Source organism: Protopterus annectens, chromosome 13.part0, assembly GCF_019279795.1.
Source record: "Protopterus annectens isolate FY-2018-M chromosome 13.part0, PAN1.0, whole genome shotgun sequence".
Classification (NCBI taxonomy): Eukaryota; Metazoa; Chordata; order Ceratodontiformes; family Protopteridae; genus Protopterus; species Protopterus annectens.
Window position 1 is genome coordinate 989,350,676 of NC_056747.1, and position 16,604 is coordinate 989,367,279.

General features: G+C 36.8%; 1 protein-coding gene across 1 annotated transcript in view; it reads left to right on the top strand.

Moving 5' to 3' along the window:
• The window catches only part of LOC122788015 (keratin, type 1 cytoskeletal 11), a 68,716-nt gene that overhangs the window by 41,133 nt on the left and 10,979 nt on the right, over positions 1 to 16,604 (top strand). The window contains exons 3-5 of the mRNA XM_044054939.1: positions 2,158 to 2,314; positions 11,043 to 11,204; positions 11,320 to 11,445. Of these exons, the coding sequence (XP_043910874.1) occupies positions 2,158 to 2,314; positions 11,043 to 11,204; positions 11,320 to 11,445 (445 nt within the window). The remainder of the gene's footprint in view (positions 1 to 2,157; positions 2,315 to 11,042; positions 11,205 to 11,319; positions 11,446 to 16,604) is intronic.

Genomic DNA, 16,604 nt, shown 5'->3' on the forward strand with positions numbered 1-16,604 from the left:
ACTAATGGAGGTTTAAGGTTGAGCCTGCCATGGCTGCATGCACTACTACACATCAGCACACGTACAGAGCTGGCATATAGCAGTCACACATTTGGTAGCATGGTGTGACACACACAGTCATTGCACATCACATATGTCTAGGCTGGGACAGTTCTTGCCCTTCCTTGCATGAAATAAAGTCCTTTTTCTGGTCACTATAGGGTGTCATTTTTTTCCATGTTCTATTATGAGTCATTTGAAAAAACAAAAGGAAAAGCCTCTTTGTTTGAAGTAATCCACTTGTATTCTTTTAGGTATTTTGCAGGCAATAGCTAACCAGAGTAGAATGTACACATTCTCAAAATCAAGAATGAAAACATGAAGCAATCCTTCTTTTGAAATTTAAGTTCTCCAGCCTATTTATTTATGTAATTTGGAGAAGAAGTGAAATAATGTGAAATCATCAAGAGTAAAAGCCAAAATTAATAAATAAATAAACAAATAAACAAACAGGTAAATAAATAAATAAAATAGCAACCCAAGCTGTGTGTGACCGATGCAACGGGAAGAAGACTAATTGTTAATGCTATTACTGTTTTTTTTTTTGTTAAATCACAATTTATTTATCTCATCAGATTATAGTGTATAATAAAATTATGTACAGATGCATTCCATTCATGCATTCAGCTAGAAGTGAAAAGAAAACAATAATAAAACCAACCATTGTTATGTCTGTTTCACCCCATTATAATCTCAGCACTGCTTTACCATTCAGGTATTATATTCATCAATGCAATAATTGTTCTTTTAAACAGTGGCACTTTACATAAACTCATCGTAACTTATATTGACATTACAGACACCCCACAGTGTTAGTGTGCTTAAAGAATTACAGTTTTAATAAAAATATTCGTTCTCAAGCCAGAGATGCAGTCATGCAGTTAAAGCTTACAAGTCTCAACAGCAAACTAAGCAAGGGTCATTTACTTAAAAAAGCACATCAATATAGCACAGTCTTTGACTAATCTAAAACACACACACACACACACACACACACACACACACACACACACACACACACACACACACACACCTACACAATCTAATATACACACTACACTTCTAAGGCAAGGCAAGCTCACCCACACAGAACTACAACTGCAGTTTAGGATCTCTTGGATGGTCTGCTTCATGTAGAAGAAGATATGTTTTAACTGCGGCCCCATTGTAGTGCTTTAATAAGCAATTAAAGATGCTGTCTGATAATTTTTTTCTTAGATCTGGTCTATAAGAAGGTATACTTTTCCTTCTTTATCTTTTTATCCATCTCACCATCTATTTTTCTCTCTTTATTCTTTTTCTACTACAATAGCCTACCACAAAGTCATTCCTCAGCCTTTCTATGGAACTACACTGTACTATATTAACCAAATGATGGTTTTAAGGTCTGACACTCTTTCTGTAAAAAATGCATTTTCAAGTCAGGCACAACTGTTCCACACTTCAATCATTCTAACTTTTTACATTTTTGTGATTCTTTTCAGAAATCTATAATCCGTTGTCTTGAACAGAGTGTATTTGACTATGCAACCATTTTATTACAAAAAGACAATGGGACACACAGACACACAGACACACATAAACACACTCATTTAATGTATGAATTTCATCAGTGGTATGAACCTTTTTTTACCATTGTATTTTCTAACTTTCAATGAAATAATACAGGCTTGTTTACTGCATTCATATGGTCACTACATACAACAATCATATGAACCTTTCTTCTCACTATTTTTCTAGGCTACCATTTAGACAACTGATAAAGTCTCTTTTACCATATTCTTAATCAATGCATTAAAGCTGAGGACCTATTTTCTCCATTTTTGTATGTCATAGTAAAGGTTACTGTATCAAATGTACATCATTACTCTTTGCTGAATGATGAAATAAGATAAACATTTAAACTATTGCTTACACCTATAAAATTGTAAGGATTAACAGTAGACAAATGTATTTTGTGTAAAAGCTCAAACTGTAAAAGGGAATTAATATTCATGCCTGTCTATAAAACAATACGTCTTCTAATAAAGTATGCTTAGTACAATGTTCACTTTGTCATTAGAAAACTGCAATGGGCATTTTGCAATCTGACAAGGATCTTACTTTTTCTTCTGGAAGGTGGGAAGCCGAGCAGGCATTGAGGCTAAGTGTTGAAGGAGACATTCATGGACTACGCAAAATTCTGGATGAAATGACTCTGGGCAGAACAGATCTGGAGATGCAGATTGAAGGTCACAAGGAGGAGAAGGCTTATCTGATCAAGAGTCATGATGAGGTAAAATAATGAGACATTGCCCTTAGCCAGACAAGTTGTGCATATCTGCTTGTGTCAAAGTTATGGTAGTAAAGTAGCAAGGGGTGAATCTTATAGGACTTTCTTACATATTCTTGATGTGAAATTGATCGAACATCAGTAGCCAACAGAAGGAAAAAAGATGAATGACATAATTCTTAATGTTTTCTTCCATAGGAAATAATTGCTGGTTCAAGTTCTAATTGTATGCCGATGATGATTCACTTCTTTAGGGAGATTTCTCTCTTTTTAGAGTGAGTGTGACTGTTGAATTGGTATATATAAGTTTGAGGGGTGTGGGGGACTTGCCTCCAGATCAGGGGATGCAGGAGCAAATAACAAAAAAAAAGTTGTTCACTCCTTTGGATTTTGGGCATCTTTATTTATTTATTTTTTTTGCTCATTCTTTTGGAAAGTCAGCTTTCAGGAAGTTGTTATTTCATTGTAAAACCATCTTGTAGCACTTGTTTCTCTTTTTAAATTTTTGAGTGTGATTCCTTTTTCTAGAGAATTTTTATATTCTCTTTGTGTTCATGTGAGTTTATCCAGGGATCTTCAGTTTTCGCATGTATACAAAGGACATGCAGTAATCGATGTAGCAATGCCCTAAACTGTGTGAACATGTCTGTTACAATAGACTGGCATCCTGTCAAGGTTGGACAGGTGGATGAATTAAGTCTGTGGCTCACTCCACATTTTGTGATGCCAGCGTATATCTCAGTTTTTATATAATGCTTTAAAAGGGAGCCTTGCGAAAATGTTTCTAATAGATGCTTCAGAGAAGGAAAAATTTAAATGTTCTTATAATTAATGACTTGAAAAGGGAGATTTGTAAATACCATTATATATAATGCATTGAAAGGAACATATGTCAATATGTTAATAACTAAAGACACTTTCTTGATTTTTAAAATTCCTTACTCTTCTGCTGACCTTACTGGGCACTAAACAGATGATATGAGTTATGTGATCTGATGAAATAAAGCGCTGTGCACTGACATGTCAACAGTTTTGTGAATTTTTACTGATTGCTCTTCATACTGCCATTTAAATTATCTTGATAATCCCTCTGTCCCACAGCAGGTTTAAGTTTAAAATCTAATTACAAAAAGAAAAAAGTATGTTTACAAATGAAAAACAAGACATGAAAACTCTGTTTTAAATTATTTAATAATGTAAGTCTAAAATTTGAAGTATATTAATGCTCTTCATTTTTTTATATAATGAATAAGATAAATGTAAAACAAAACACCATTGGATACACAGGATACACTGAAAGCAGTGTAAATCCACATATTTACTAAGCAATATAAAGAAATCAAGGCTGCATCTGCTTGCTAAATAATATTTAATTTTACTGCGTTATAATTATGTAGGATTACCACCTCTCCTATTTTATGCACGGCAGCTTTGCCCAAACAAGCAAGCAAACAAAAAAAAAACATGAAAAATGGCAAATGTCCTGAGATTTTATGACAAAAAATATTTCATAATTTGTTTCTAAAAGTTGATTAAAACAATATTTTTTATTTGAAGCACTTATATATCAAATAAAAGAAGAGAAACAAACTGAATTCTACAAGAGTGAGCTTTTATTTTGGCCAAAATGTGGAGTCTCGTACTTGCACTGGTAGCAGCTAAGGTTAATCCTACAAAATCCCATGTTTCCATAAAAAAAGTCCCACTTTGAGCACATGAAAAAGCAGCAGTCCTATAATTGTGTATCACAAAAAGACCACTGTTTAAAACATGTATCCTAGAGATGTCAGAAGCACACTTTTTATTACAAATATACATAATTAACAGAAGCATGATTTCTAGCAGCTGTAGTTGTAGAATGTGAAACTTTTGAGTAAGTAAAAAAAAAACAGCATGACATTATATTGTTTAAGTTTATTGTCTTATTTGTTTAGTAAAATTTAAAGTAATGGAACAAGATCCTTTTCAGATACAAACTGGCAAGGGGCAAAGTACATTGGATTATGAAAATACAAGCATTATACTGTGCATTTAATACAAAACAGGGGACTTAAATGTCAATTAAACAGATAAAGGCAATATAGTAATCTAATACCAAAATGTTATACAAATTGAAGTAGTATGTGGGCTGATACATGACCTTTTTAAGCCACAGTCTAGCAAGAAGGACAATGTATTACATTACAAAACTACAATATTTATAATATAGACTGAAAGCAAAAAAAATAATTCAAATACCAGATAAACATAAACTAAGAAATACATTGCTATAACATTAAAAGTTAATGCAACGTGAAATAGGCAATGAATATTTAAGAAGCTAAGTGGTTATATATTACTACATAATGCCAAATGACTAAAGAAAAGATATAAAAGGTAGTCAAAGCAAAGAAAATCTAAAGGTGTTACTGCTCAATGCTGGGAGTCTATACAAGAAACTCTACTCCTTACCGTACTCCGTACTCCTATGTACCCAGGGAGTGGCGCACTGCAACTGTGGTCCCACTTCACAAAGGCGGTGCCTCCACCGACCCTGGAAATTACCGTCCCATTAGCTTGACAAGCCTTATCTGCAAAGCCATGGAGAGGATCATAATGGACCTCATAAATAAAGACATAGGGAATTTGCAGACTTTGGATCCATCCCAGTTTGGCTTTGTCAAAGGCAGATCATGCCTTCTAAACTTGGTTGACTTTTTGAAACAGTCACCAAAGCCATTGATGAGGAAAGGCAGTCCATACAGCCTACCTCGATCTGGCTAAGGCCTTTGATACAATACCCCACTCGGGTATCATTGAAAAACTCATCAGCTTAAATGTTAACCCATACATCACAAGATGGGTTGCAAACTGGCTGAGTGACAGAACCCACAGGGTCAGAGTTGCTGGCGCCATGTCAGACTCAAAGCCTGTCACAAGTGGTGTACCACAGGGCTCAGTCCTGGGCCCACTCTTGTTTGGCATCTACTTTTCAGTACAAGCAAACACAGGAGGGTTATGGCTGACAAAGTTTGCAGATGACTGCAAACTGGGCGCCATAGTAGAAAACACATCTGACACAGATATCCTTCAGAAGGGTCTCACAGAAATGGATAACTGGTGCCAGAGCCATGGCCTAAAGTTAAATGCCAAAAAATGCATAGTCATACCCTTCGGGAAAAACAAGGTTACCCCTAGCTACCAAATAGGTGGCAATCCACTGAGTACAGAAGAAGTTATCAGGGACCTGGGGACACAGGTTGATAGTAGTCTGTCATTCGACACCCATGTAGCTAAAGTAGTTAGGAAGACCTTCTACATTGCCCACCTTATCATGAAGGGATTCTCATCTAGATCAAGGGAGGTCATAGTCTCCCTATACTCATCACTCATCAGACCAATGATTGAATACAATGCCCCATTCGGAATGTATCTGACCCGACACTTGCAGCAGCTGGAGAGGCCACAAAAGTTCCTCACCAAAAGGATAAAGGGTCTCAAACATCTGTCCTATGCTGCCCGACTGAAAGAACTCCAGCTCTATTCAGTACCGCTTGCTCAGAGGTGACCTTTGCCTAACATACAAGGCCATGTCAAACCCAGATTTGATGAATATGCTTCACCTCAAAAATCTAGATCCGTCAGAGCCACAAGGGCGGGAGACTTAAACCTCGACACGGCTATTAATAGGACGTGCTGGAGGGATAGATTCATCACCCAAAGACTCCTATGCTGTGGAATAAAATCCCGGTATATGTGAGGCAGAGCACCTCGCTGGCCTTGTTCAAGAGAAATCTTGACCAATGGATGGGAGATCGCAGATATACCCCAGGGATTACCTCAGTGTCACTGCTCAACAGAGGCACAGCAAAATAATGGGTATAGTTCCCCATACTAAAGGGGTGGCTTAAGCCACAAAACTATGGGCTAGGCTTGTAAATGCCCTCGGGCAGATAGCCTAGTATGAACCTATGAACCTATGAACCTATGAACCTTACAAACTCTCCTCACCATAGAGAATCCTGTAGTCTGTAAACCACAGAGAGCACACTGGCAATTCAAGGCAATAGTGCATTCTATACATTTAGACCAGATACTACACAGACAAGAACTAAAGGTGGAGGTGTTTTGATTTACATCAAAAATAAATATACTTCAAGGCTGGTCATACAGGACAATGCACTTGAGCTTCTCCACATTCAAACCACCATAGGTAAAATCCAGTACCACTTCCTTGAAACCTATAGGCCCCGCTCTAAGACCCAGGAAACCCATACCATGTATTTAAACTTATTAGAAACACTCAGCATCCAGCCCAATACCATATTTATGGACGACTTTAATTATCCCACTATTAACTAGGAATCATATACAACACCAAACATACAGGTGCAGAGATTTCTGGATTTTGTAAACACAAACTTCCTTAACCAGATTGTTAATATACCAATAAGGGGTGCAACCATACTGGATCTGGTCCTCACTAATATGGGAGAGTGCTGAACTCCCCTAGTGTAATGTCTTCTCTGGTAAGGTCAGACAACAATATGGCCCCTTTTGAAGTAAAAATAAAACCTGGAACCCCAGCTTACTCTGGAATATTCAGTAACTACTGTAAGGCATCTTTCTATTATTAAGTGATAACCTGGCAAAATTTCAACCCCCCATAAACCCGGAAAACACTGGTGCCTACATGGAACTGTTCACAGAAACCCTCTACAAGTATATTAATAGCTGTAGAGAGGCATCTGTATACCCACCAGGAATAAGAACAGATCTAAGTCAAAAAACAAGCCACCCTGGTAGAATCATAACAGCAACAGACTCTATAATAGAAGGAAGAAAATCATGGCAAAATTTAGGAGGTGAAACATCCAACAGGATGAAATCATTCTTATCAAACTTAAACAACTCAGAGGAAAATAAGGTATTCCAAAGCTAAATTTAATGTAATTTTTTAGCGATGTATGCGACCCCATAGGCTATTCACAATTGTGTACAGAGCTCATTGTTAATGAAGCCACTTATACTGAGTCAGAAGATATAACAAATCTACTGGCAGACAAATTCAGTTCCAACTCCCCCCTCTCTCCCCATCAGCCTCCATCAGGAAATATCAAAATCAACTCACCTACATTCATTAAGGAACAGGTCCTCAATGCTCTCTCTAAGGCCAAAAGCACTGCATCAATGGGCCCAGATAATATCCCAGGATGCCTTATAAATAGCATGAAACATGACGTATCAGGACCTCTGGAATTGCTATTTAACCATAGCCTCCAAACAGGCTTTGTGCCTAATGAATGGAGAACAGCAACAGTTATCTCTTTGCACAAAGGTGGGCCATCTACTGACCCAGGAAACTACAGACCCATAAGTCTCACTGGTCTCATATGCAAAGCCATGGAAAAAATTATTATGTAAGCAATCATTATTGACATGGGAAATCTCCTGACAATAGACCCAACCCAATTTGGTTTTGTCAAGGGCAGGTCATGCATACATAACCTGGCAGACTTCTTTAAGAAGGCCACCAAAGCAATGGATGAGGGAAAAATGTTTCACACTGCCTACCCTGATTTTCCAGGGCATTTGAAACAATACCGTACTTGAGCATTGTTAACAAACTCAAGAGTTTTAGTATAAACCCTTATGTCACCCTGGGAATAACCAGTTGGCTCAAAGACAGGACCCAGGAAGTTAAAATTGGGAAGTCTACCCCTACAAAAAGGCCAGTCATAAGTGGAATCCCTCAGGGATCAGTCCTGGAACTGCTCCTTTTTGGCATTTACTTCTCTGAAGTTAAGGCCAATGTCAAGAGGCTCTGGCTGACTAGATATGACTGCAAATTATCAGCAGTCATAGAATCCCCCACTGTCACAAATTTCTCCAGGAAGGGCTGACACAGACAAATAACTTGAGTAAGAGCCATGGACTAAAACAAAATGCGAAGAAATGCATAAGAGTAACCTTTCAGAAGTCATTCACCTCGGTAACTCTTATATTGACAAAACACCCTAGGAGTTGATGCATCAGTAAGGGACTTGGGAATGCTCACAGACAGTAATATTGCCTTTAACCATGTGTTTACAGTAGTGAGGAAATCATTTTATGTTGTGCAACTTATAAATAACGGTATGGCATATAGGTCCAAGGACGTCATTGTTCCACTGAGTTCAGCATTCATTAGACCTGTCATTGAGTATAATGTCCCCTTTGATATGTATGTAACCAGGCGTATTCAACAACTGGAATATCCATAGAGATTCCTCAGTAAAAGAATTCAGAGCATAAGTAATCTGCTCTATATGGACCACCTCAAAGCCCCTACAGGCTATTGAGCGAAAATCTATTCCTGGCATGAAAGACATTGTCAAACCCCACCCTGACTGACCTCCTGCATATCTGCAAAGCAATCAGCATCAGAATTACCCATTCTGAAGATTTAAACCTTGCCTGTGATATAAACAGGACCTGCTGGAGAGATAGGTATTTTTCCCAGACGCTACTCCTTCTCTGGAACAGGCTCCATATCCATGTGAAATAGAGTCCTTCCCTAACTCAATTCAAGTGTAACTGGAGAATTGGATAGGGAACGTGAAATTCATTTCTGGTTTGGCACCTGCATCTCTAATGGACACAGGCCGCCTGTAAATGTTTGTTTCATCTCCCAAACCCCTGCTTACACTTATCAAGGGTACTATAACTTGTCAGAGATTTGGGATGCATGCTTAGGCTTAAAACTGGCCTTGTGATCATTAGCTTAGTACTTAACTATGAACCTATGAACCTATATTATAGTAGGTATTGCTGCCATTTCATGCTTGGTTCTTTGGTTCATTTTGAGTGGGAGTGCCTTTTGCAGGGAGTTTACATGTACTTTCTGTGTCCATGTGAGGTTTTCAGGTGTAAACACCTCACATTTTTACAAGAATAATTAAGAATAATTAAATTGAATGGAGTAGTTCTGAAAGAACCTAACATATAACTTATTTTATTACCTACAGTATTTAAAATATATTTCCTTTCCTGTGTTGTCCAAAATTACTAGAATGACAAGGCTTTAACCATTATTTCTTTAATATGTATAAATTATGCCTCTACATGCAGTTTGTGTTTTTCATGTCTGCTCTGACAAGTCAGTATCTGTTATTGCTATATCATCTGTAACAGGTGCTGTACTCCTTCTGATTTCCAAAGGGAGAGGATTCCTTGTTGTAGGTGTCAAAGTCAAAGTTTAAAGTATACTTTATTGTCATTTAGAACTACACACATGTAGCCTAAATAAAATTTCATGCATAAGCTCAGTTCTTGAGATTACAAAGGAAAGTGAAATAGCACATATAAGTAGAGCAATAAACATAACTAACAAATACAGTAATACTCCCAGTACACACAAGAAGGAGGAGAGACATTTAATAACACTCATAAATGAAAACTCACTAAAAGAATCACAAGCCTAAAGCAGATGCCCTATGCTGACCACCTTAAAAACCTCCAGCTATACTCTGTTGCATATTGTCTACTCAGAGGCGATCTCTGCTTAACATACAAGGCCATGTCAGACCCAGAGCTGTTGGACATGCTACACTTAAAGAAATCCCAATCCCTCAGAGCCACACACTCCAATGATCTAAACCTTGTCATCACAATAAACAAAACATGCTGGAGGTATAGGTTCCTGACCCAGAGACTCCCCAGACTCTGGACTAGACTGCCCATACATGTCAAGCAGAGCGACTCTTTGGCCCTCTTCAAAAGGAACCTTGATGATTGGATGAGAGAAAGGAAACTCACCCCATGGATCATGTCAGTTGCACTGCTAGACAGGGGTCCAGGAAGTAAATAGTGCGGGAAGAAATAGCCAGGGAATTGTTATGGCTAGGCTTGTATAGGCCCTAGGGCCAATAGCCTAGTACCAACCTATGAACCTATAAAAGAATACCCTCCCTGAGTTAAATTAACTATCCTATTCAAAGTAATACAAAACACACTACAGATTGAAATGCATAATTTATTTGACTAATATTGCACTTCAGTGAATTAAACAATACTGATTATAGATATAATAAATAAATACACTGCACTTACTTGTAATATATGTAAGTATATATTGCACAAATAAAAATTTATAAAAATAAAATATGCTATTGCAAGGTTAAAAATGATCTTGAAAGGACATTATTTGTTCATTAGCCCTCAGTGTACAGGGGAAGGACTTTATAACTAGGAATTCGGTGAGTGTTTGGTAGTAATCTGTATGAGAACATTAAGTAAACTGGGTAAAAGTGAGGGTCACAAGGATATAAAATGGCAGAGTTTAGAGGTCAGGAGAATACATGCAGACAACATAGTTAGAGGACAAGAGAACATCCAGAATTATTTGATTTTATAAGTTTGAAGATGAACATATCTTCGGGATACTGGAATGACAAGATCTTAGTAAAAAATAAGCATACCGACAGGAATCCAAGCATTTCTCAATGCAAAGCAGAAGAAATGTTAGGGATGAAGAAGGCTTTTATAGGGAGATAAACGTTCATTGCCATAAACAGTATATTAATTAGGTTTGAACTTGAGTAGAGAAAATCATGACATGGACTAACACAAAATGCATGTATACATTATCAAAGAGGCAGTAGTGGGAATAATATCATGATTTTATGTTTATCAAAGCAGCCCACAAAATGTAACAACAAAACTGAAATGCTGGGGCTTCTGTGATAATTTTTATATTTGTTGCATTTGTTAGGATATGAAAGCCCTTCGCAGTCAGCTGGGTGGACAAGTCAATGTAGAGGTGGATGCACCACCAACGGAAGACCTGACCAAGAAGTTGGAGCTCATACGACAACAGTATGAACAACTTGCAGAGAAGAACAGAAAAGAGACTGAAGACTGGTTTACAAAGAAGGTAAAGCACTATTTCTCCATGGAAACAAAACATTCACTGTACAAAAGGTGGGGGATCAGCATGAGCTGGAATCAGAATGTATACAATTACTTATTTTTCTTCTTCCACACTTTAGTCTGAAGAGCTGAATAAGAATATGGTCAGCAGCACAGAAGCTCTGCAGACCAGCAAGACAGAAATCAATGAACTGAGGCGTACAATTCAAGGCCTAGAAATTGAGTTACAGTCACAGCAAAGCATGGTAAGTATATAATGGAAGTTAAATAGATAAAAAGTGGGAAAAATAGCACCAGTAAGTCAACATCAGTCTTAATATTAGTGTGGTTAATATTCTGCACCTATTTTTTGTAAGTCTGCTCGGCTATGTACCTGGTTCTGGGGTTTATAGCAAGCACTTTTTTTTAAGTGGTTTACTTGAATTCATAAGATTGGCAGGGTCTATATCATATGAACGAATCGCACAAATTGCGAATGCTCATTGGCAAATAGAGATTGTGGGTATCATATCCAGAAGAACAGTCCATAACCTTGACTGAAGAAAATTGAGGTCCAAAGGCAAACCATTTCATTATGGTGAAACTAAGCAACTCAAGCAGCTGCCTACTGAAATGTCAGCACTCAAAATGCCGGGTCTAGATAAGCTGAAAAAAAAAGATAAAAAACACAGAAAACACAAAAATCACTCTTCTCCTTAAAACTTCTTTTCGCAGGGAGGACAAGCACCCCTGCACCCTCCAAATGTATTTATGCCAAGTCCTAGATCTCCATACCGCAGAGAAAAGGGAATATTTTGAGGAATAGTATATTTAAGTCTGATCTTTTTCCATGTGGGTCCCGACATTTCAAACGGTTACCATTTCGGGCAGTTTATCATCCTCCTAAACTGCAATATAACATAATTCTGTAAACAGCTGTACAGAAAATAGAGCCAAGGAGTTATACCATTAGCAGAGAAAGACAATGTTCTTTTGGTGCTTTTGACAGTCTTTCATTGTAAATACAAAACATGAGATATATAATTTTGCTTTTTGATGCTTCAGGTTTCCTTTCAGTTTCAAAGATGTTTGAGATAACTGTGAATATGATCATTGTACAAGTTTCTGAAGTTGGTTTCCCATTTTTGACAATGCCTGACAACTACTTTAAGTATAAAAGCATTGATATCAGTGCTCTGCTAATGAACACACAAGTGTTTATTTATTTTATTGATTAAGTGTTAACATTTGACATCTTGCAGGTAAGAAAATAAAGATATGTTTGTGAATGTGCCTCTTACTTCTGGAACCATCACAAACTAAATGTAGTGTTTAGAACCGCTATTTGAATGAGATATATTTTTAAAATGGAAGCTACCTCATTAGATTTCATACATTCTCCTGAGTCACAGAGTTACCAGACACTGAATTTTGAGACTGAAATTTTTGCAGTTCTGTGGACAGTTGCTATTAACAAGAAATGTGGTGACTCAACTTAAGGTAAAAAAAGAATAATGCAGGGGGTCAAAACATTATTCTAGATTACACTGACAGCTTCAGTTTCTCAATTCTAGGATTTCGAATTCTGCGTTCTGAAAGACCATAAAATATTCCTACATCATTTAATGCAGAAATGAACAAATGGAAGACTTTTTTTGTTTTAATTTGTTACCATTATTTGATAGAAGTAGTACTTTACCATAAGATATATATATATATATATATATATATATATATATATATATATATATATATATATATATGGGTCTCTGTTATTACATCAAAAACAGAATACATTGAGCCTGAGTTTCCCAAGATCACTTTCCCAAAAGTACACATTATCGAAACCTCATTGAACCGAACTACAAAACATCGAAAGCATACCTAGCAAATGTAAGAGAAACACCCATAGTGCTACCACACTGCAATCTCATCTGCAAACAAACGTGCAAATAAGTTCACCACTGAAGTAAATAAACATCCCCTGTGAGACTCGTTATGAAATCCAAACTTAAATTTACATCTTCAATAAATTCGCTATAGCACAAACATACTCCAAGTTTGAATACTCCCCTTTATGTGAGAATATGGTTTCAAACTGCTGCTGATGGCGTAACAATGCTCGCTTTTTAGGAGACTGTGAAAAAGCTGTACATATTCGTATTCGAGCCTCATCTGCTCTGTTCTATTCCCTGGTTATAGCACACATGACAGTATTCAGATCTGAAACAAATGTTCCCGTTAAGTACTTAAACCGATGGTGCCACACCTCCACTGAATTTTATGTCCTTGGCAGATACAATTTGTTAAGACCTGACATGTTCAAGAAATCTATTGGAAACAATAGTGGAAATCTAACCTGGTTAGTTGATCTAGTAGAAAAAGACGTCAGTTTCCTTAGTAGATACCATTCTTCAAAGAATTTCATTAGATCTTTACCATCAGTAGGAAAGGTAGACTTCAGCTTATGATACATAGGAATGACGTCCTTCTCCTGTAACAAAGCTAACACAGCCAGTTTTTTAACTGAAAGTTGAATTGACATATCACCATTATACAGAGACCCCAAATCTAAGCTCTGTACCTTTCTCCATAAGTTTCTTCCAAAGTGAAAGAAACATCCTTTACATATCACGTCATTAACATTCATTCTAATGCTTTTCACGGCAGCGACTTCAAAATCACATAGAATATAATTTACTTGACAACTTAAATCATGCTTATCCAAAAGAGCAAAGATACAGTGCCACATGAAAGTATAGGTTTTTAAACTCTTTTTACTCATTTAACAATATAACAAAAACACAGTTTTTGAGTACGCTCCGTACTTTATCATTGAATGTATGCTATATAATTGACGGCAAGCTGTTCTTCTCACAAAATAAGTGCCATCCATAAGACAAATGTCCAACATAGCTAAATCCTTTAAATTTTTAAGAGTAGAGAACACAGCAACAACGTTTTCATTTGTCTTATCAGTTACTCTTTTCTGTACAAATGTTGCACCTTTCAATTGGAAATCAAGTGCATTCAAGTTTAAAAGTGTAACATCAGTTTTATTAGAGTGTCTACCTTGACATTTATTTCTAGCTCTCCTTACTTTAGCGGTAAAGAACGCCTACTTGGCAAACTAGCTGCGTATTCTAATGAAGAGGAAGCTATGACATCATCCACTATCAGACAAGGGGAATCTCGTGATAGAGTAGCTCTTTCTTTTAAACTCAGACTTGCACTATATTTCTCCACTTGTGTTGGTTCTCCTGGATGGTCATGACTAACAGACTTTAGCAACTCCTCACCTGATGTAACACAAACAGTGATAGCTCTTCCTTTGCATTTGTCAGCCAACTTACGAGTGCAACACCAGTAGTTTTTACTCTTTGTAGACTTTTCTAAGTGGTAGGTATATCCGTCTAATATTAGAATGTTTTTACCTGTTCGAGACACACTAGTTTTGTAGATCTCTGGGTGGTTCTTCCTCTGCATTCGCCATGTTTTTTAAGGTACGAAGTACATTCACTCAAGATGACATAGGTTTAAATAGCATCTAATTGGCTGCTCTAGTTGCTGATCATATGAGCTTCGGTTCAATGAGGTTTCGATAATGTGTACTTTCGGGAAAGTGAGCTTGGGAAACATTGGGTTTGATGTATTGTGTTTTTGATGTAATAACAGAGACCCATATAAATATATATATATATATATATATATATATATATATATATATATCTACACACACATATATATATATATATATATATATCTATATCTATATATATATATATATATATATGTCTGTGTGTGTGTGTGTGTGTGTGTGTGTATGTATAGATATATATATATATATCTATATATCTATATATATATATATATATATATATATATACATACACACACACACACACACACACACACACACACACACACACACACACATATATATATAGATATATAGACACAAACATACACATATATATATATATATATATATATCTATATGTATAAATATATATATATATATATATATATATATATATATATATATATATATAGATATATGCACACACACACACACACACACACACACACACACACATATATATATATATATATATATATATATATAACGACAAAACCGACTAGTAGAAACACGAAGAAACACTATTAAAATGCAGAAAAAACTTCAAAAACAAAATCATCCCCAAGGGGGGTGCTACAGGAAACAAACACTGGAGACAGGAGCTGATTGCTGAGTGCTTTCATTCAGTTTTATTACTACGAACTTCTTCAGAGCGATACATTAAATTAAAATACTTTACTTGTTTAAATAGTATTGAGAATGCACACAATTCAAACGAGGTGTAGAATACATCATTTTGATAGGGTAACAGTGTAACCAAGACTGTCTAAATGGACCAATGCAAGAAGAGGAAACAATTCAAACGAGGTGTAGAATACAGTGTTTTGATAGGGTAACAGTGTAAAGAGAATGCCTAAGTGGACCAATGCACAAAGAGGACAATATAACCAATGGGGATGTGCAGAGTGTATGCGTGGGCGTGTTTAGGAATACTATCAGCCTAACCATTTTAGTGCACATTTCACATTGATATTTTCATTAAGTCCCAGTGCCGTTTCGGCATCGGGGAGAAGTTGCCATTTTAATTCTTTTATTTCGAGTAAGGATTCACAATCACCATAGAACTCTTGTACTTGCTCGAGTACAAAAAACTTAAATTTGCTAAAGTTGAGGCAGAGGGAGATGTGTCTCCCTATTGTATTGCGATGGTCTTTCTTGTGGACTGCTCCGAGGTGCTCTTTTGCTCTATCTGAGAGCTTGCGAGCTGTCTTTGCTATGTAGAATGAGTCACAGGTCTCGCAGATGGCAGCATAAACTACAAAAGCAGAGTGGCAGTTGTAGGTGCCATAGAGGTTAATAACTCAGTTGATGTGTTGGAAAGTGAAGCTGGAGCCTGTGTAGATGAAGGGGCATACTACACATCTGTTGCATGCCTGCATGCCTGTTTAGCTGCAGATGGGTGTCTGTGTGTCGGCATTGGGGGGATTCCTAAGGATGGGTGCTTCTGTTTTATCAAAAAATTGCCTTAGAGTCCTAGTCCTCTTCTGGGCAAAGGTTGGGGTTGGTGGGTGTAGCTACAGGAACAAGATGTACAGTAGACAGGAATGGATAAGATAATGTAGCAGTAGCAATGGCACTGGGCAGAGAAATGAAATAATGCATGGCAGACTTATCTGATGGATAAATAAGATTATGTAACACTAGCAATGGTATTGGGCAGAGAAATCAAGTAATGCATGGCAAACTTATTTGATGGATAAATAAGAATATGTAACAGTAGCAATGGCACTGGCAGTGAAATGAAATAATGCATGGCAGATTTATCTGATGGATAAATAAGAATCT